Consider the following 23,192-nt stretch of genomic DNA (forward strand, 5'->3'; position numbering starts at 1 on the left):
AGAGCCCCTGGCTGGGGAAAATTTTTATTTTTATTAAATTGCTTTAATAAAAATGTGTCAGAAAATTTTATTTTCTGAATTTTGCCACATTTTCGAAATGGCAGTTTAATGGCAGTTTTGTCCTAAAATTAGAGTTAACTGCCATTGGGCAATTACACCCCAAAACCCAATTTTGTATTCATTTTTTTATCACAATTTTTCTGGTTCATCAATTCACACAAACAACATACACTAGTTCAATTTCTCGAAATCAGAGTTGTATCCGATTGAATTATTCGGGTGAACCACCGAAATAATTTGATCTGAGAGTGATTACACGCCTCTCTGATCGTCCGGTTTCTGAAAATTCCCCAACAGAATATAGAATTTACTGGGTATGATTGTTGTTGCTTGTAAACTTGTCTGATATATCATCCACTTTAAAACACCAAGAAAGTTTTGTTCATGTGGTTCTTATTGTAAAGCACTTGTAAGTGTTGCAAAACTCGTCATTTGAGTCAATTAATTGAAGTTTTCCGTCAATTTGGGGTTAACTTACTTGGTAGAGGCATATAGCTAAGGGATATCTCAAGTTAAAGCTTGGGCAAAGAAAAGTAATTTAGAATTGGTGGTGTAACATAAAGTGAGAGTAACAATTGATGTTAAAAAAATTAAGTTCACCATGTTTATGTAAAAATCACATCCAACCTCTTTTTTATTTGAATTCATTTTGACCTAAATGTACAAGGGGTTAATGGCCAAAATTACCAAATCCCACCTGCGAAGGAAGATTTGACCAACTATTTGATCGAACAAATGTATGGCCCTATATCACATTGAAAAAAAATTAATAAATAGGTTGAACGTTCATTAGAGTGTTTGAAAGTCTTAATTCTTACTCTATGCGGAGCAGTAGGCTGGAGTCTGTATCCATACTGTACTACTGGTTTAGAGTAGAAAAAAATGTTTTGTTTGTTTTTTAGCCATTGACAGATAGCGTGTGGGATTCAAAATATAATAGTAACTTAGGTTTATTTCTCTCGGTTCACTATAGTCTATTTGTGTCAAAACACAATTCATGTAAAGGTCCTCTTTTAACCGAATTTCAAAATATTAGTTTTTGAACAGCACTTATACCCTTTATATATATTTTATGTTTTGACCACGTACACCAAAGTCAATATTTGATGTCTGAAAACAATATACGTGGATTCTCGTAGCTTTCTAATCGGTAAAAAATAACATCTTATACACACATTTAGAAAATGGTTTCACATTTTATTAAATAATATAATAAGATGAATAATAACAAGGTTGTCATTATTAATAGAAAATATGTTTGTACAATACCGTTTACAAAGTCGGATAAAATATAAAACACAGTTATATATACCAATTTTCATTGAAGTTGATGTCTTTAGAAAACTTCAACTGATTCCCTTATTGCACGAACCTCCGCTATAAGAATAAATAAATAAATAATCATTGTCGGTTATAGTTGAGAATCGTATTTGATACGGATTTCTTAAAACAAATTTTATGCCTCTTGTTAGACGAACGTGTCTGTCTTCCACGAACAATATGTGTATTGCCTGAGATGGCTCAAGCGCCCGAGGTTACACCGGGTTAAGGTGTTTTTGATTTATGTGAAAAAATAAAAAGAGTTAAATGTTATTTTAGTCCCGGTGGTTTGGGCCATTTTGAAAGTTTAGTCCAAATGTTTCATTTTTCACATGTGGGTCCGAAAAGGTTTCACCGTTGTCATTTTAGTGGGTTAACTTCATCCATTATTTTTGTTAACGAAAAGGGTGATTCGGTCATTTTTATGAAACTTTCTAATAAAATATTTCTAAATTCTATGAAACTTTCTGATAAAATATTTCTCTAGTGTTTTCTCTTTTTCTAGCTGAGTTATAGTATGCAAGTCACATGCCTAAAAACATGCATATGCAAGTCACATGTTATCCCCTCCCCTCATTTTTTAAACAACCGTAACTTTTTTTATACGTCATTTTTTTAATATACCATAAAATCAAGCAACTTTTTATCTTTAATATGAGTAACCTATTGTTAAATTTGTAAAAAAAAAAAAAAAAATCGAAAACCTAGTTGCGTATTGCACAACAAACATAACGTAAAACACAATGTAAAGTAAACCAAAAACACAATCGATGACAACAGATAAAAGATACAATGGACATAACGTAAAACATAATGAGTGTCAAACTAAAAACATAATAGAAAGTATACTAAAACCAGGGCCGGCCCTGAGAATTCAGGTGCCCTGTTCGAGCTGGAAAAAAAATGTGCCCCAAAGAATTGCTGGAATTTCTAGGGTGGTGCGTGGCGGGCTGTCATTCAACTGTTCATGTAACAATACTATATTTTCCATTATTCCATTTATCACATTGTACGTGTAACATAATTGTTAATTAATAAACGACTCGATTTCATTTGCCTTTTTATTTTACCATTTACCAAATATCATATATTTTTTATAAAATTTGGTATTAAATAAATAATTCTATAAATTATTAGAATTTAATAGTGGTAATATATAATTTTATAAAACTTTTAAAGTTCAAGGATCTTTAAATAAATAATAAGTCTTATAAAAGTTTGATTTTTATAAAGAACAAAAGAAAGAAAAGTTACAGAAGTTATCAAGTCTTAAGTTTTCCTTAAACAAAAGGGCAAAGATGTTAAATATTAAAGTTGTTTAAAACTTTTAAGTGAACTTTCAAACTATGAGGACCAGTATAGCACAAAAGCTCAAACTTTTAAACCAAAAACAAATCTCCAGACGCATTCTCCTTCTTCGAATTTCCGGCGCCATTTCCGACAATCCAGAAATCCTAATCCGACTAGAACTCGACTCGTTTTTTTCGTGTTATCTCCTATCTCCACCCTTATCTCCATAATCCTTTGAATCTTGTGATGTATCGGATTTAATATATATGTATCGGATTTAAAGAAAAGGTGCCTCTCGGAATCATGGACCCTGGCCGGTGGTCCTCCCCGCCCACCCCCAGGGCCGCCCCTGCTAAAAACACAATTGATGACAGCAGATAAAGACAAAATAGATAACAGACTAAAAACACAATGAACAACAAACTAAAAACACAATGAAAATAAACTAAAACACAATGGACAAAACAAACAAAAACAAAATGAACAACAAATTAAAACACAATAGATAAGCAGACTAAACACAATGACCATAACCTAAAACTCACCTAGTTGAAAAACACAATAATCAGAACCAATAACACAATGTATAAAAAACAGAAATATAACACCATATTCATTATGTCGTACATTGTGTTATATGTTCCGACAAAAAATGCAATGGACAAAGCCAAAATTAACATTGTATTATAAGTGTTGATAATAACACAACGTATAGAAACCGTAGTAAAAACGTAATGACCAAAATCCAATTAAAAGACACAATGATCATAACCTTTAAAACAATGCAAAGAAAACCTTGTAAAAACCTTTAACATTAACAAGAACATGATGGTAAAGAAAATGATGCAAGTCGTTGGAAATAGATCACAACAAACCACACATGATACACAAGAACAAAAAATTGAACAACATGCACAATAGAATAGCAAAATCATGTGGATCTTTCAAACACAAAAATGAATAGTTAAACTATATGGATTGTAAACGAAATAGTTTACACTACATATCAAAATAGACTAAATAATGTATATGAGTAACATAGAATTAAAGATAGAAAAATCTCATATGAGAGGTTGTGAAAAAAATAAACAAAATTTAGAGAAAAAAGGTATTTGATTAAGTTATAGCATGGTGAAAAAAATAAACAAAATTCGATTAAGTTATAGCATGGGTCGGGGCATCCGGAAGTGGTTGGCAATCGTATTTAGCGACTTTTTTTTAATCCTTTCCATTTATCATCATCCGAGTCACTTTGTGTATTACCCACCGTCCGATCTACACTAATCAACGCCTCACAACCCAAAAAACCACACCACACGGATCGCCATCTCTACCGTCCATCCCAACCCACATCCACCGTCCATTCAAACCCCTCACCCCCAATAACACTTTCCCCCCTTTTATAAACCCTAACACTCTCTCACACCTTCACATCCATCAAATCACCACTAAATCTCAAATCAGCATTGTCGAACAATGTCAGGCCGTGGTAAGGGAGGAAAGGGGCTGGGAAAGGGCGGAGCAAAGCGTCACCGAAAGGTTCTCCGAGATAACATTCAGGGGATCACGAAGCCGGCGATCAGGAGGCTGGCGAGAAGAGGAGGAGTGAAGAGGATCAGTGGGTTGATCTACGAGGAGACTCGTGGTGTGTTGAAGATCTTTTTGGAGAATGTGATTCGTGATGCGGTTACATATACTGAGCATGCTCGCAGGAAGACGGTCACTGCTATGGATGTTGTCTATGCCCTTAAGAGGCAGGGGAGGACCCTATATGGATTTGGAGGTTGAAATTGTTAGCTTTTATGTTTTGTTGTTTTGGTTAGGGTTATGTGTAAATTGAAAGTTTCGTTAACGAAGGGTTCGATTGTTATGATCAATGTTCTTTTGTTTGACTGTTGATTGTTTTGATAATTGTGTTGAAGGCACTGCAGCTCAATTTGAAATCAATTCAATAATCAGCGTTCAGCTATAGCGATACTGTGAATTGCTTTTGATTTTGTTTGGGTAACCATTGATTAAGTGTACTTAATATTGATTAATGCTTGGTAAATTTATAGAGAATTGGGTTTTCAAGTTGGTATTGTTAGTGTATTGAGTTCATAATCAGGTATTTGTAAGGCATTTGCTTAGTTGTGGTCTTGTGGAGCATTGACCGTGTATGCCATTTACAACCAAGCGGGTTATTCACAAATGAATCTAGTTCTATATATGTATATTCTAATATAGTTGATTGTAGGATGTTTGAGTGTGATTATATATTTTTTTTCTAGTGGCAAACGAAACCTTTGTTTAACACAAATCAATGACCCCTTAGCAAGAAACTAAGGCGCCAAGAACACAACTGATACAAAGAAAACAAGACATAACAAAATAAGAACAAAAATAATAATGCAACTGATACAATGAAAACAGAGGAGAAACAGAAACTAAACAATCAAACATTATATTTAAAATATCTCCACTCGTCCCACGGCGTCACCTCAATTTTTGCTTGTTCTTTAATCCATCGCGGCGAGATTTCCTTCACGTCTTGAATAACCTTATGAATTATATAACAACCCTCTTGAATTTTTCTGATGCCCTAAAATATTTTAAAATATCCTAAAATGTCCTAAAATACACCCCGTATGTGAAAACCGAGCCTAAATACCTTTATTTTTGATAAAAATTAATTAAAAACAAAATTTTATGGGCGCTCGCGGGGCGCATAGCCTTTGGCTACTGCTTACGCGGGCCGGGACAGCTACAAGCTCAGGCGACACCCGGTGCTGCCACGTGTCATCATCGTGGCGGAGCTAGTGCGATGACTGGGCCAGGCTAGGGCCTACCCAGTCTACTACGCAGGCCGTGTAGCCCGTGGTCTCACCTTACACGGGCCGCGTGAAACCCGAAATCAGCTCCTATATAATGGGAGCTCGGGCCTTCAGTTTCCGTCGCTCAATTCTCACTTTCTCTCTCGAATTACTATATAGTAGGCACTATACTCGGGTATAATATCCCCCTAAATAACGAAGTTCTGCTCCGTTGTAAGTATCATAACCTCTGGATACGTATTAGATACGCTGCCCGATTGATCTAGGGTTCCGTAACGGCTGTTGTGGTTCTGCCCGAGGTAGTCGCTAGAATGCCGTCTCGGGGAGGGTATTACTAATGTTAAAATAAGTTATTATACTAACGCGTATGCATTTATGTAATTTATAGATTGTCACCAGGAAACCCTAAAGGATAATTTAAGACAGCAATGTGAGTAATCTTCTTTTTGCAACTGTTTTTACAAAACCTCACTTAATTAATTTACATTAAGAAGTTATTGAGTATTTGTAAGGATACAATTATCGTCGGTATATTTGGGGTTTTGTATACAAAATTTGTTACTACCTTGCGAGGAGTAACATTTCCACAAGTCGGGTTGACAGTACCGTGGGTGGTAATTAGTAAGACTTGGAAACAAATGTAATTGCGCGACCGCCCTCAATACTGTACAATGGTTTTTATTTAAACTTGATTAAACTGAGATTCACTCACCAGTATTTCCCACTGACAAAATGTTTTTAAAACGCGTTTCAGGTAACAAAATGTGAAAGCCAAATAGAAGCCAGCTGGATATCACTGAAGGCTTGGAAAAGTGGCAATAAAGTTACCTAAAATAAATAGATGTTTTTATTAAATAAAATAGGGTTTTATCCCTATGAAAATGTGTGTACTGAAACTTGGGAATTTCCCATGTATTTGATATTATAAAAGTGTGGTATTTTTCTCTGATAAAATATTTCCTAACTACGGTCCTGATGTAAATTCCGCTGCCAAAATGGATAAAACAACAGATACCACCGAAACTGGTCGCAGCCGCCCGTTCCCGGGTTGTTAAGGGACGAGGGGTTGCGACAAATTACGCCATTTTTATTGTAAAAAAGTTTGTCATTCTACGCTTGCCATATCAACAAAATGAGTGTGATTAGAAGAACTTCCAAGCGGGTAGTAATTTTTTAAGTTTTTTTTTCATGTGAAAATGTCATATTGTCACGACCCCCGAACCATTTTGCCTGGTTCGAAAGCCGCGTGACAGAAACCCGTGGTATCGGTATTGAATTGGCAGCGGAAATTTCAACAGGACCATGTTGTTAGAAAAATAATATCAGAGTTTTTAAAAACATCGAATTATTTTATTATTAATTTCGGGATAAACCCTTTATTTACAAGAAAAGAATTTCACTGGGAAATCCTTTGATTACAAAAAAACATGTTTATTTCTATTTACTGAGCCGCTTCATTTAAGCTGGAGTGCTGCGCGACACTTTTCCTTTTCTTCAATATAAACTACCTGAAACATGTTTTAAGAAGATTTGATCAGCGAAAAATACTGGCGAGTGCATTCAGTTTATACAAAAGACATATTGTTAGTATTTTAAGTCTCCAAAGAGGGGAACCCAATTTCGTAGAGTTGTTGCTTGTTATTTATTTTATAAATCTTTAGGGTTTGTTATATTAATTCCTACGATAAATATCTTGTCGAATTTCACAAATGGTGTGGTTGTATATTTAGTGGATCGAATCTTCACAAACAGTGAGTAAATTATATTCCCCTTTTTGCAATAACTTTTTGGGGTGTATCATTCCATCAAAAATTTTCTTATTCATTTCTAATTATAATCAAGCATGCAATATCAATGTGTAGTTGATTAATTATTAGGTTATGTGTTCATTCGGTTATTGAATTTAGTCAAGCAAGCATATTGTGGATTCACGCCCTTTCCTCATGAGTATGAAATGTGGTATCGACTCACATTTTCTTTCGTGGGATGACCTTTTTTCATTACTATGGGAAGTTGGTATCGCGACCTTATTTAGTCACACCATTGTGGGTGTGGGATACAAGCATTTGATTTTGGTTTATTATGTCACACCCCCAAATTACCATATGCTGGTTTTACCGCAAGGCGTGTGATGTACCAGGATCTAGCCACTAATCATATCGTACTTATAGTAAAGAATATTAAACACAATCATCATGTCCAACATGAATAGTGTATTCCAAAATAAACGTTTCAAACAAAAGTATGTATTCAGCGGAAGCAAAAGTAAATGTTTCAAAACAACCAAAACCATATTGTTTTAAAATGCATAATATTAAATGTTCTCTTCAAACAACACACAACATGACACTTCAAGCTCCTCAGACTGCAAGTTTCTGTGCACTGATGTACCTAACGACCTGCAAATCATGCATAAGAGTGTCAACAGAAAGTTGGCAAGTCCACTAGTTTTGTTCAACGTAAATAATACATTCAAACATTAAAATAAGGGTTATTTGGGTTCATGTAAAAAATATGGTGTTAAAATATGACCAAAAAGCCAAATCATTTTAAATTCAATAGAACTAAAAGCTTCAGTTGTTATCTAGAAGAAAAAACCGTACTCTAATTGTTATGTGTAGGTAAATTAAACCAATTGCATATATAAATATCCGTTATTATATTTTTATAAATACATGATATTTCAAAATGAGGATCTAAAAAATTTGGGGGTCCAAACATAGGGTTTACTTTTTTTATTAAGTAGGCAACCCTGTATAAAACAACTATACAGTTATCAAACTAGGAAACAATAATAGGTGTGCCTTTACCTCACACACCACCAATCGCGGGTTTCATCGAGACGTTTGAGATAAACCAGCCTGACATATGACAAGCAAACTTAGATAACCCAAACACATACGAAAAAATAAAAACAAAAATAAAATTTGAATTATTTTCTATTTTTTATATAATATAATTTACCATGTCAAAAGGCTTTAGGTGGTAATATATATATAGATCATCATTGTTAAGTAAAAATCACACCTTAATATTATAATTTTGTTTTAATCCATATCAGATTATATAAAACTATATATATATATATATATATATATTTCAATTTCGCCTTTAACTTTCTCAAGTAGTTTGAATCGTTTTGGATTTTACCTTTCTCAATTGCTCCCTTGAAACGCTATGAACAATCAACATGCTACAGTCTGCTCCTAAATGATTAGCCAGACCCGTTTGTGATGTGAGATCGGTGAATAACACCAAACCTAATATTTATAACCAACAAAACAAGCAACAAACATAAAATCCTCATAACTACACGTCAAAGTGATGTGAGATCGGTGAATAATAGCAAACCTAACATTTATAAGCAACAAAAAAAAAAAAAAAACAAAATCCTCATAACTACACCTCAAATAAGGAACAAAAAAATTCTCATAACTACACGTCAAATAAGGAACAAAAAAATATTTTTTACAAATTCTTCTTCATTTGTTTCTAGATCCATTCTAGAACATGCTTATACAAAAATAAAAATTTTAAAAATGTATTTGGTAATGAATTTCTTAAATTTTCAAACCGATAGAGTTAGTATGCGTATATGTTACATCAATACCAACAAAATCAAAGCATACATATCCATACAATTAATTAAACCAAAATTCTCACATTAGTACTTTTGAAAACAGAAAGTGATTTTTAAAAATGTAAAGAAAGATTATGAGGCAAATCAAATTAGATAAAAGTAAAACAAATAAAAGCTCTTACATTTGCACCGAAAAAGAGATGCCATCTTTGGGGCAAGGATGTGGATGAATAAGAGAAGAAAGGGTGCGGCGGTGATTGAGTGATTGTAATGAAAATGGTATTGTGTTCGTTTAAATAGGAACTGTGGGGTTACCCTAATGCAAATTTTACTATAATTACCCTAAGAATTTTAAGAGCTTTCAAAATGGAACCCAACTATTATAGATAATATCATTTTGATCTATCATAATGCAAATAAAGTTATTCTTTTACTAGTAAATTAGAGTTTTCGACCTTTAGGTATATTGTGAATTTCACTTTTAATCCTAAATATAACGAACCGAAAAAGTTGATCCTTTATTTCATATGCTGTGATAGTTTATGTGTTGTTGTTTAACGACCGTTAATTTTATATGTAAAGTTCGATTACGTGTCTTGCACATTACTAGGGCAAATTGAATTTATTTTTACCCTTTTAATGAAAAAAGTAAATTACGTTTTTGACGCATGTGGTTAAGTTCCTTTAGCTCTTTCAGCTCATAAAGGAATTTATAATACTTCAACCACCAATGTCATTTCCTAACTTTTTTACCCCTAAAAATAACTGCATCCATGTTATTCCTTAAAATCCAGGTACCTGTCCTTTACATGAGGGGCACTTTAGTCAATTCTTGTTTAATACAAGAGGTAACTTAAAATACGAAGGACACTATCTTATAAACCCGTGTATTACAAAGGATTAAAAAAAATCTAGATTAACTATCATCTTAACTTGTAAGTATTATAAACCTGTGTATTACATGGGTTTAATATATAAAAAAAAGTAAATCATAAATTTCTATATAATCCTTATCTCACGATTAAAGAATGTAATAATATTATAATCTTATACATTCATAATTCATGAATTTTATCATGTAGAAATCAATTAAAAATAGAAAATAAATCAATATAAATATATTAAACATTGTTACTACTTTATTTTTTATATAATATATAAATATTCTGCATTTTTAAAGAAATTCGATTGTTTTCCTTTTTCATCGGGAGAATTGCTCAAAGAAAATGTCAGGAAACAGGCTGTAATTGTTGGTAATTATATGCAATTAGTTGATCTTATAAAATTAAGTAATAAATATATTCTTTTATAAATTTGATTATTTGAAATATAAATACATATTAAACTTAAAATCAGATTTGTTATTCCACTAAATGAGTTTCTAATAATTTGGAATAATTTTGGCACTTGTTGAACGATTAGCCTGATAAATTATTATTTTTGTAATTATTTACAATTTAAGTGATTTTGAAAATAAAAATATTGGTTTTGGGTATTTTTCTAAATATATAATTGGATATTTCTAAGGCTGCAAACGAACCAAACGAACACGAACAAGAACTTGTTCGTGTTCGTTTGTTAAGAAATATATGTGTTCGCGAACCGAACCGTTCAGTTCACGAACACTTATCGAACGAGATTTTATGTTTGTGTTCGTTTGTTAAGGAAATGAACTTGTTCGTGTTTGTTTGTTAATTTTAGGCAAAGAACAAAAACGAATGTTGACGAACACAAATGAGCACACACTAATGTTCATGAACACAAATGGAAACAAACGAACAAAAACAATCGTTCATGAACCAAATATATAATACACTTACACTTATTAGATATTTAATTTGTCCGAATTTTGAAGTATTTAAATAAATATAAAAACTAAAAACACTAATGAACTATCGAACACAAGCGAACACGTTACCGAATGTTCACGAACATTAACGAACGAACACAAACGAACTTCCCGCCGAACGGTTCACGAACTGTTCGCCGTACGTTTGGTTCGTTTGCAGCCCTAATTAAGAGTGATTACAATGTTTATATCAACCAATTACCCCAAATCGGTATTTGTCACTCGACCGGATCTGTGACTATGGTCATATCACACATTGGCTAACACGTTGTCCAATGGTGAAGATTATCAAGTAGTGTATACAAAACCACACATACCGGCAGTAGTTGTAGATTACAAAAACTTAATCACTGTAATTACAACCTTGAAAACAAGTAGGGTTTTGAAAACAATTTGGTAAAAAGAGAATGACTCACATTGCAGGTTTAAACTGTCAAAGCTTGCCTACTGGTTAAGCTGGTAAACCTAGTTAAATATACAATGCAAACGAAACTAGCTTAGTAACTTAATACAACGTTTACGATAATCGCGAGATCGAAATCCTCACGACGAATGACAAAGTATAGCCTAATGTAGGCAGCACTTAAACATCCATCGAATCGGTTTTAATCGATCGGATATTGTACCGTAGTAGTGATCGAGTTATTACCCCGTTATTGCTGCAGAAATTCGAGGTTTTGATTGTATTTTGAAAGAAACAGACGATTGATCAGTGAAACGAACGTAATTTTTCATCGAAATATGTAATCTGATCCTGTGCCAACCCCTGGGCTTTATAGCCAAATTTGACCCGACCCGCGTGTCGCGACGGGCTCCGCCATTCCTGGCGCGAGTCGCAGGGATAGGCTATCTAGCCTAGACCTGTTTTGTGTCGAGTATAGCCTAGAAATGTGTCAAGTTCGAATGAAACGTGTCTAGATCTTCTGTCGCGAGTCGCGGAACATTTAGGGGATCCCCCCTTGAGTTTTAGGGGGCCCTGTTGCTGGTTTCGTCCGTTTTTCCGTTTCGAGCCGCACCGTACTACCTGGGGTTCTAATTAGGGTTTCTTAGTGTGCCTTTTAGGAATAGGTAACAGAAAATTTGTGAGGTTGTTACACATTTTAAGTGGCTAATCTAATCTAGTATGTATATTTATATTTAATTTAAATAAAGAACAAGCAAGCAGTGTATCGGGAGTATCTATGACTAGGGTGTTTGGGGGCGTACATCGGGTAGGGTTTGTGGATTGCTCGGGTATAACAGGAACACAACACTGATTTCGAGGTCGCAGGTAGGGGAGGTCGGGTAGGGTTGAATGTGTGTGTGTTTTTACCGTTGAGTTTGGAAGGCGACGTAGGGGGCGGGTTTCCAGGAATAACAACGCAGGAAAAGCGGCATCCCACGAGTACCCTTTGGAGGAGATGAGGTGTTGAGACCGGTGGCCTCTGGTAATATTTTTTAGTGAGTTTAATAATTTGTTTAATAGGTTTATTTGTTAACTTAAATGGGTATCATAGTTTGTATATTTATTTTTGATAAAATAAAAAAACTTTAATAAGCTTTTTTTTATTAGGTTTCATTATGTATATTGTACATAAGAAAAGTTTCATGCTTCTTGCTTGACATCTTTCCCCTCTCTACGCCCTCGAGGAGATGTCAACCGTCTAAATCCCACTCTCCATGTGGCCTGAATTTTTTAAAAATGTTTTTATATTTTAAGTTTTTTACCATATAAATTTAAAAAAAATGTCATAGAGACATATTTTTTTATACCTGCCCCGAACATTAGAATTTTCAAAGATTCTTAGGGACGATAGTGGTTAAAGAGTAGTTAAAAAAGTACTAAGTTTTAAACGTCTAACGCTAAAAACTTTTCTGAAAGATGTTTGTTTTAAACCAAATCATCCAAGCATTTGATTTTGGTTTATTATGTCACACCCCCAAATTACCATATTCTGGTTTTACCGCAAGGCGTGTGATGTACCAGGATCTAGCCACTAATCATATCGTACTTATAGTAAAGAATATTAAACACAATCATCATGTCCAACATGAATAGTGTATTCCAAAATAAACGTTTCAAACAAAAGTATGTATTCAGCGGAAGCAAAAGTAAATGTTTCAAAAAAACCAAAACCATATTGTTTTAAAATGCATAATATTAAATGTTCTCTTCAAACAACACACAACATGACACTTCAAGCTCCTCAGACTGCAAGTTTCTGTGCACTGATGTACCTAACGACCTGCAAATCATGCATAAGAGTGTCAACAGAAAGTTGGCAAGTCCACTGGTTTTGTTCAACATAAATAATACATTCAAACATTGAAATAAGGGTTATTTGAGTTCATCTAAAAAATATGGTGTTAAAATATGACCAAAAAGCCAAATCATTTTAAATTCAATAGAATTAAAAGCTTCAATTGTTATCTAGAAGAAAAAAACCGTACTCCAATTGTTATGTGTAGGTAAATTAAACCAATTGCATATATAAATATCCGTTATTATATTATTATAAATACATGTTATTTCAAAATGAGGATCTAAAAAATTTGGGGGTCCAAACATAGGGTTTACTTTTTTTATTAAGTAGGCAACCCTGTATAGAACAACTATACAGTTATCAAACTAGGAAACAATAATAGGTGTGCCTTTACCTCACACACCACCAATCGCGGGTTTCATCGAGACGTTTGAGATAAACCAGCCTGACATATGACAAGCAAACTTAGATGACCCAAACATATACGAAAAAATAAAAACAAAAATAAAATTTGAATTATTTTCTATTTTTTATATAGTATAATTTCCCATGTCAAAAGGCTTTAGGTGGTAATATATATAGATCATCATTGTTAAGTAAAAATCACACCTTAATATTATAATTTTGTTTTAATCCATATCAGATTATATAAAACTATATTTTTTTATTTTTAATTTTACAACATCGCTTGATTCCTCTTTTCTTTTTTTTTCTTTTTTTTTTTTTTGCAATTTCGCCTTTAACTTTCTCAAGTAGTTTGAATGGTTTTGGATTTTACCTTTCTCAATTGCTCCCTTGAAACGCTATGAACAATCAACATGCTATAGTCTGCTCCTAAATGCTTAGCCAGACCCGTTTGTGATGTGAGATCGGTGAATCACACCAAACCTAATATTTATAACCAACAAAACAAGCAACAAACATAAAATCCTCATAACTACACGTCAAAGTGATGTGAGATCGGTGAATAATAGCAAACCTAACATTTATAAGAAACCAAAAAAAAAAAAAAAACAAATTCCTCATAATTACACCTCAAATAAGGAACAAAAAAATTCTCATAACTACACGTCAAAAAAGGAACAAAAAAATATTTTTTACAAATTCTTCTTCATTTGTTTCTAGATCCATTCTAGAACATGCTTATACAAAAATAAAAATTTTAAAAATGTATTTGGTAATGAATTTCTTAAATTTTCAAACCGATAGAGTTCGTATGCGTATATGTTACATTAATACCAACAAAATCAAAGCATACATATCCATACAATTAATTAAACCAAAATTCTCATATTAGTACTTTTGAAAATAAAAAAGTGATTTTTAAAAATGTAAAGAAAGATTATGAGGCAAATCAAATTAGATAAAAGTAAAACAAATAAAAGCTCTTACATTTGCACCGAAAAAGAGATGCCATCTTTGGGGCAAGGATGTGGATGAATAAGAGAAGAAAAGGTGCGGCGGTGATTGAGTGATTGTAATGAAAATGGTATTGTGTTCGTTTAAATAGGAACTGTGGGGTTACCCTAATGTAAATTTTACTATAATTACCCTAAGAATTTTAAGAGCTTTCAAAATGGAACCCAACTATTATAGAAAATATCGTTTTGATCTAACATAATGCAAATAAAGTTATTCTTTTACTAGTAAATTAGAGTTTTCGACCTTTAGGTATATTGTGAATTTCACTTTTAATCCTAAATATAACGAACCGAAAAAGTTGATCCTTTATTTCATATGCTATGATAGTTTATGTCTTGTTGTTTAACGACCGTTAATTTTATATGTAAAGTTCGATTACGTGTCTTGCACATTAATAGGGCAAATTGGATTTATTTTTACCCTTTTAATGAAAAAAGTAGATTACGTTTTTGGCGCATGTGGTTAAGTTCCTTTAGCTCTGTCAGCTCATAAAGGAATTTATAATACTTCAACCACCAATGCCATTTTCCTAACTTTTTTACCCCTAAAAATAACTGCATCCATGTTATTCCTTAAAATCCTGGTACCTGTCCTTTACATGAGGGGCACTTTAGTCAATTCTTGTTTAATACAAGAGGTAACTTAAAATACGAAGGACACTAGCTTATAAACCCGTGTGTTACAAGGGATTAAAAAAAATCTAGATTAACTATCATCTTAACTTGTAAGTGTTATAAACCTGTGTATTACATGGGTTTAATCAATGTTTTAAAAACCGGTTTTTTATTCATACCGGATTAGGCACTGAAATGGTTTAACCGGTTGAACCGGGCGGTTCAACCGGGTCACTAGTTAACACTATAATTCCATAGAATACAAATTAATCTAAAAAACAATCCAATCTCAATTAAGATTTATATAACTGATTATGATTTTATCTAAAAACAATTGTTTTCTTGTAAAATGTTATCTATTTTTCAAGAGCATTTTTATTACTTATAAATAATATTACATTGGATGATGTGAGTAACAGGTTCAATAGTTGTAATTGAAGGCACTAGGATAGTTACCAACAATGGAACGTCGTATTACCTTAATTTCGTATTTTTATAATTAAAAAAAATCAAATTTTAAGATAATGCAAACCGGTTCAATGGTTTGAACCGGTAGAACCGGATTTACCGGCGGTACATAAGACATACCGTATTTGGGTTTTACCGGCCTTTATCGTACCGGACACGTGTCCGGTATCCGGTTTAACCGGTATAACCGGCCGGTTCATACCGGTATTTAAAACATTGGGTTTAATATATAAAAAAAGTAAATCATAAATTTCTATATAATCCTTATCTCACGATTAAAGAATGTAATAATATTAAAATCTTATACATTCATAATTCATGAATTTTATCATGTAGAAATCAATTAAAAATAGAAAATAACTCAATATAAATATCTTAAACATTGTTACTAATTTATTTTTTACATAATATATAAATATTCTGAATTTTTAAAGAAATTCAATTGTTTTCCTTTTTCATCGGGAGAATTGCTCAAAGAAAATGTCAGGAAACATGCTGTAATTGTTGGTAATTATATGCAATTAGTTGATCTTATAAAATTAAGTAATAAATATATTCTTTTATAAATTTGATTATTTGAAATATAAATACATATTAAACTTAAAATCAGATTTGTTATTCCACTAAATGAGTTTCTAATAATTTGGAATAATTTTGGCACTTGTTGAACGATTAGCCTGATAAATTATTATTTTTGTAATTATTTACAATTTAAGTGATTTAGAAAATAAATATTGGTTTTGGGTATTTTTCTAAATATATAATTGGATATTTTTAGGGCTGAAAACGAACCAAACGAACACGAACAAGACCTTGTTCGTGTTTGTTTGTTAAGAAATATATGTGTTCGCGAACCGAACCGTTCAGTTCACGAACACTTATCGAACGAGATTTTATGTTCGTGTTCGTTTGTTAAGGAAATGAACTTGTTCGTGTTTGTTTGTTAATTTTAGGCAAAGAACAAAAACGAATGTTGACAAACACAAATGAGCACACACTAATGTTCATGAACACAAATGGAAATAAATGAACAAAAACAATCGTTCATGAACCAAATATATAATACACTTACACTTATTAGATATTTAATTTGTCCGAATTTTGAAGTATTTAAATAAATATAAAAACTAAAAACACTAATGAACTATCGAACAGAAGCGAACACGTTACTGAATGTTCACGAACATAAACGAACGAACACAAACGAACTTCCCGCCGAACGGTTCACGAACTGTTCGCCGTACGTTTGGTTCGTTTGCAGCCCTAATTAAGAGTGATTACAATGTTTATATCAACCAATTACCCCAAATCGGTATTTGTCACTCGACCGGATCTGTGACTATGGTCATATCACACATTGGCTAACACGTTGTCCAATGGTGAAGATTATCAAGTAGTGTATACAAAACCACACATACCGGCAGTACTTGTAGATTACAAAAACTTAATCACTGTAATTACAACCTTGAAAACAAGTAGGGTTTTGAAAACAATTTGGTAAAAAGAGAATGACTCACATTGCAGGTTTAAACTGTCAAAGCTTGCCTACTGGTTAAGCTGGTAAACCTAGTTAAATATACAATGCAAACGAAACTAGCTTAGTAACTTAATACAACGTTTACGATAATCGCGAGATCGAAATCCTCACGACGAATGACAAAGTATAGCCCAATGTAGGCAGCACTTAAACATCCATCGAATCGGTTTTAATCGATCGGACCATAGCAGTGATCGAGTTATTACCCCGTTATTGCTGCAGAAATTCGAGGTTTTGATTGTATTTTGAAAGAAACAGACGATTGATCAGTGAAACGAACGTAATTTTTCATCGAAATATGTAATCTGATCCTGTGCCAACCCCTGGGCTTTATAGCCAAATTTGACCCGACCCGCGTGTCGCGACGGGCTCCGCCATTCCTGGCGCGAGTCGCAGGGATAAGCTATCTAGCCTAGACCTGTTTTGTGTCGAGTATAGCCTAGAAATGTGTCAAGTTCGAATGAAACGTGTCTAGATCTTCTGTCGCGAGTCGCGGAACATTTAGGGGATCCCCCATTGAGTTTTAGGGGGCCCTGTTGCTGGTTTCGTCCGTTTTTCCGTTTCGAGCCGCACCGTACTACCTGGGGTTCTAATTAGGGTTTCTTAGTGTGCCTTTTAGGAATAGGTAACAGAAAATTTGTGAGGTTGTTACACATTTTAAGTGGCTAATCTAATCTAGTATGTATATTTATATTTAATTTAAATAAAGAACAAGCAAGCAGTGTATCGGGAGTATCTATGACTAGGGTGTTTGGGGGCGTACATCGGGTAGGGTTTGTGGATTGCTCGGGTATAACAGGAACACAACACTGATTTCGAGGTCGCAGGTAGATGAGGTGTTGAGACCGGTTTGGCCTCTGGTAATATTTTTTAGTGAGTTTAATAATTTGTTTAATAGGTTTATTTGTTAACTTAAATGGGTATCATAGTTTGTATATTTATTTTTGATAAAATAAAAAAAACTTTAACAAGCTTTTTTATTTTATTAGGTTTCATTATGTATATTGTACATAAGAAAAGTTTCATGGTTGTTACTTGACATCTTTCCCCTCTCTACGCCCTAGAGGAGATGTCAACCGTCTAAATCCCACTCTCCATGTGGCCTGAATTTTTTAAAAATGTTTTTATATTTTAAGTTTTTTACCATATAAATTTAAAAAAAATGTCATAGAGACATATTTTTTATACCTGCCCCGAACATTAGAATTTTCAAAGATTCTTAGGGACGATAGTGGTTAAAGAGTAGTTAAAAAGTACTAAGTTTTAAACGTCTAACGCTAAAAACTTTTCTGAAAGATGTTTGTTTCAAACCAAATCATCCAATTTTTTTTCTATAAAACTTGTGGTCAGATTTAAAGGGTGAGTAGAAAAAAAATGAATGAAAAAGCTAGCACTGGAATAATAAATAAAAATTGAGTAAATTACAAGTTTTGTTCTTTATTTTTTTACCAAATTGCAGGCGGTGTCCTTTGTCTTTAAATTTGACGAGTTTTATCCTTAACGTTTCAAAATCCTGCATGTTATATACTTTGAGCCTAACACAGTTAATTTTTTCTGTTAAATTACGGTATTTTTGTAATTTTAGTAAGCAAATAAGGGTACTTTTGTGATTTTATGTATTTAGTTAAAAAAATTAAAATATATTAACTCAAAACCCCTCTCTCTCTTCAGCACTTGATCTATTAACGAGTTGAGCTTCACGAATGCGGTTTTGAAGATCATTAATGAGTTGAAGACAACGAATACCCTTCACATGAGTTTTACGACTAAGCGCGTCGGCCACAACATTCGCTTTGCCTGGATGGTAGCGAATTTCGCAGTCGTAGTCGTTTAACAATTCCACCCAATGACGTTGACACATGTTCAGTTCTTTTTGGTTAAAGATATGTTGATGGCTTTTATGGTCGGTGAAGACCACACACTTGGTACCATAAAGGTAGTGTCGCCAAATCTTCAAGGCAAAAACAACTGCGCCAAGTTCAAGGTCATAAGTAGTATATTTTTTCTCATGTATTTTTAGTTGCCTCGACGCGTAAGCGATAACCTTGTCTTGTTGCCTATGGACACAACCAAGTCCAAGGTTTGAAGCATCGCAATACACGACAAAGTCGTCGCTACCATCAGGAAGCGCGAGGATAGGAGCATTGCATAGCATGTCCTTGAGCGTTTGAAAAGATTCCTCTTGCTCGGGACCCTAAACAAAAGGTTTCTCTTTTTGAGTCAAAGAGGTTAAAGGAATAGCGATTTTTGAGAAGTTGGAGATAAAACGACGATTGTAACCAGCACGACCAAGAAATGAACGAATCGCAGACGGAGACTTAGGTGCGATCCAATTCTTCACAGCTTCGATTTTAGCGGGATCAACGTGAATACCACGTTCGTTGACAGTATGACCAAGGAATTGAACTTTTTTTTAACCAAAATTCACTTTTAGAGAATTTGGCGTAAAGACGTTCAGTACGCAGAAGCTAAAGGATAAGACGCAAGTGTTGCTTGTGCTTTTCTTGAGTCTTGGAGTAGATAAGAATATTGTCGATGAAGACCATCACGAAACGGTCCAAGTATGCTTTGCACACACGGTTCATCAAATCCATGAAAACAACATTTTTCACAAATATAGGAAAATGATTTTTTTCCTATTTTGGACTAGAAATAAATATAATAAAATGAGCGGGTTTTATATATTTATTTGTGGGTTTTTGTTCTATGTTGCAAGAGCTTCGCAACAAACTAAACCACGTCCAAAACGGAGCTAAGATGAATGAAATATCGATGCTCAAAGTTGGGTGTTTGAAACATTGAATGCTGAAACAAAAGAGAAAGTAGCACCTTGTCCCACATCGGAGGAGAGATGGAACTTAAATGGGTATTTAAGGTGGAACTCTCCATCCTTATTGTTTCATGGAAGCACACACTAGTGTCCTCGCGAAGGGTGCGGAGCACCTAACTCGCACTCGCACACGCTCGCGCGCGCGTGGCGTGGCGTGGGCGATGAGGCGCTTTGATGGCGCACTTTGCACTTCGCATGCTCGCATCGCCGAGAGCCGCCTTTGTATTTTTGACCATGTGCGCGTGGTTGATCACAGGGGCTGCAAGGACCAAGTAGCGTGCGAGTTCGACGCGCGTGACGTGGCACAAAGGCGCGCGGTTGTGCATGGGTCCTGTTGTGCGTGCGCGGCGCACCAGAGTGAGCCAATACAGCGCGACTGTGTGGCGTGCTCGTAGAGGCTCACAGGTGACGTGGCGCACGCGCGCATGGTCCTAATTCAGGGTGGCGCATGCGCGCATGGCAGTGAGCCAGTTGGACGCACCATGCATGAGCGTGCAGACCTGCGCGCGCAAGGACGCGCGCGCACCAGTGTCTCTTGCGCGCGCGCGCGTTCAGAAGCTTTCAGCATTTAATAGAAATGCAGTTACACTTCAGCAACGAAACTGCCAAGTCAAACGGTTATGGCTGAGAATTAAATGACATATTAAATTGCATTGAAGACGTTTAATGCAATTTAAACCTCTCATTTAATTCGTTTTTTGGCTGTTTCATATCAGGAGCTGTATATATAGAGCTCCATACCTTGCTGCTGAACACACCACGAAAACCCAGTAACACAACAGCTTATGCAAACTACTCTCTCTCTACTAATCTTCATCCTGCTCTCTTCAAGGTAACCTTCGGGTTGTAGGCGAACTCCGGCAGTACCGCTGCTTCAGCTGTTGTACCCTGGGAAACAAAAGGAGTACTCTTGGGAGACTCGGAATTTGTTTTAAGGGAAGTGTGTGGACACGTGCCTCAGCCATTCTTCTTCTACCCTTTTTTTCTTGTATTTGTCTTTATTTCAGTTGTAATTTGTATTGTAATTTCAACTTTCTTATTTCTGTATTGTAATCAGTAAATTAAATTTGTTTATTTTATTTAAATTACGCGAACGGTTCCTACAATCTTAAAACAAATTTTTAAAACCGTTCGTGTAAACAAAACCATTCTGTTTGTGATTCAAACCAGTTTTGTTTTCACTCAGTTTGTGTTTTAAAAACAGTTTTTTTTTGTGTTTTCATCTTCAAAGGAGCGACTTTGGTTGAAAACATTTTTTGATTACTTCAGAATTTGTCCTATAAATTGTTAATAAACTTTCTGCCTTGGTCATCAAAGTTGGACTTAGAAGCCAATCAGTAAGTTCTAATTATTAAAAATTTTCTGTTTTTGGTCTTCAAAGTTGGACTTAGAAGCCTAAACAGTAAATTTGTGGTAAAATTAAAATTTACTAGTTTACCTCTGGTTTTTGCGTAAATCGGATTTGTTTTACTAAACTTGAAAATTTTAATTTTTTCAGCATGTCGAACGAAAATGTCAACGTTAACAACACCACAAATGTTGTGACGGGAACCCCCCTGAACGCCACCACTGTGGGAGCGTCCACAGTGGCTAATCACGCTGAACGACCCGAGAAGTTCTCAGGTCTACACTTTAAGAGGTGGCAGCAGAAGATGTTCTTCTATCTGACCACCATAAACCTTGCGAGGTTCTTAACGGAAACAGCTCCCCAACCTGTGGAAGGGGAGACCGATACACAAAGACAGTGTGCGGTAGATGCGTGGAAGCATTCGGATTTCATATGTCGTGGCTATGTGTTAAACGGCTTGTCGGATGCGTTGTATAATGTGTACTACAACGTCAAGACTTCCAAAGACCTTTGGGATGCCTTGGACAAGAAGTACAAAACGGAGGATGCTGGCACAAAGAAATTTGTGGTAGCCCGTTTCTTGGATTTCAAAATGGTTAATTCTAAAACAGTTATGAATCAAGTCCAAGAATTCCAAATTATACTTCATGACTTCTCTGCGGAAGGCATGACACTTAGCGAGACATTCCAAGTGGCAGCGATGATTGAAAAGTTACCACCTAGTTGGGTTGATTTTAAGAATGATCTTAAACACAAACGAAAGGAGATGACTATAGAGGACCTTATTGTTCGTCTTCGGATAGAAGAGGACAATAGAATTGCCCAAAAAGGCAGCCTTGTGCAGACTAGTGCTAGCGCAAATCTGGTTGAGCATGGGCAATCCTCTAAGGGCAATAAGGGCAAGGGGAAAAAGGACAAAGGGAAAGCAAAGGCTAGCAAACTTGACCGAAGAAAGGGGTTGTGAAAAAGAAACCTCAGACGTTCCAAGGGACTTGTTACAACTGTGACGAGCCGTGGCATCGGGCTAACCAATGCAAGAAACCAAAGCGTGAGCGTGCGCACATGGTGGATGAAGATGGAATGCCTTTGGTGGCAATGATTTCCGACAAAACCGCAATGTTGGATGAGGTCAATGTTGTGACCAACACTCCAAAAGGATGGTGGGTTGATACGGGAGCGACCCGTCATGTGTGCCCAGACAGGAGCCTCTTTACCACCTTCAAGGAGCTTGCGAGAGATGAGAAGCTGTACATTGGAAATGCAGCCACCGCGGACATCAAGGGTGAAGGAACGCTGATTTTGAAGTGGACTTCAGGGAAGGAGCTCACTTTAAGCAACGTGTTATATGTCCCAGACTTGCGCAAGAGCCTAGTCTCGGGTTGGTTGCTTAATAAGTTTGGATTTCATTTAGTTTTTGAGAGCGATCAATTTGTACTAACTAAACGAGGAATGTATGTAGGCAAGGGCTATGCCCAAAATGGAATGTTTAAGTTGAATGTAATGGCAGTCAAGAAAAACATGAATAAAATTACTACTACTTCTACTTATATGCTTAAGTTTTCTGATTCGAATAAATGGCATGGTAGATTAGGTCACGTTAATTTTAATTCAATACGCCGTTTAATCAATTTAAATTGTATACCAACATTCCATATTGATTCACATTATAAATGTGAAACATGCGTTGAATCCAAACTTACAAGATCATCATCAAAATCGGTTGAACGAATAACCGAACCCCTTGATTTAATTCACACTGATATTTGTGATTTAAAAGCGGTACCCACAAGAGGTGGAAATAAGTACTTCATCACGTTT

The 23,192-nt window shown here is 34.8% G+C and overlaps 1 protein-coding gene and 2 long non-coding RNA genes across 3 annotated transcripts; 1 reads left to right on the forward strand and 2 right to left on the reverse strand.

Moving 5' to 3' along the window:
- The first annotated feature begins 4,088 nt into the window (after window positions 1-4,088).
- LOC110943562 (histone H4) lies at window positions 4,089-4,639 on the forward strand. The gene has a single exon (XM_022185303.2). It carries the CDS (start codon window positions 4,147-4,149, stop codon window positions 4,456-4,458), a length of 312 nt encoding a protein of 103 aa, XP_022040995.1. The 5' UTR covers window positions 4,089-4,146; the 3' UTR covers window positions 4,459-4,639.
- Window positions 4,640-7,709: 3,070 nt separating this feature from the next.
- LOC110939125 lies at window positions 7,710-9,319 on the reverse strand. The gene is made up of 4 exons (XR_002591989.2): window positions 9,246-9,319; window positions 8,634-8,743; window positions 8,294-8,344; window positions 7,710-7,882 (listed from the first exon to the last, which is right to left on the reverse strand). It is a non-coding gene; the product is annotated as an uncharacterized LOC110939125 (long non-coding RNA).
- A 3,643-nt stretch (window positions 9,320-12,962) lies between these two features.
- Window positions 12,963-14,621, reverse strand: LOC110939124. The gene is made up of 4 exons (XR_002591988.2): window positions 14,548-14,621; window positions 13,934-14,043; window positions 13,550-13,600; window positions 12,963-13,137 (listed from the first exon to the last, which is right to left on the reverse strand). It is a non-coding gene; the product is annotated as an uncharacterized LOC110939124 (long non-coding RNA).
- Between the last annotated feature and the right edge of the window lie 8,571 nt (window positions 14,622-23,192).

The sequence above is a fragment of the Helianthus annuus genome, chromosome 5, assembly GCF_002127325.2.
Source record: "Helianthus annuus cultivar XRQ/B chromosome 5, HanXRQr2.0-SUNRISE, whole genome shotgun sequence".
In the NCBI taxonomy this organism is placed as follows: domain Eukaryota; kingdom Viridiplantae; phylum Streptophyta; class Magnoliopsida; order Asterales; family Asteraceae; genus Helianthus; species Helianthus annuus.

Bases quoted from the DNA above. Each gene is read 5' to 3' on its own strand.
- LOC110943562 (XM_022185303.2), top strand. From the start codon at position 4,147: ATGTCAGGCCGTGGTAAGGGAGGAAAGGGGCTGGGAAAGGGCGGAGCA.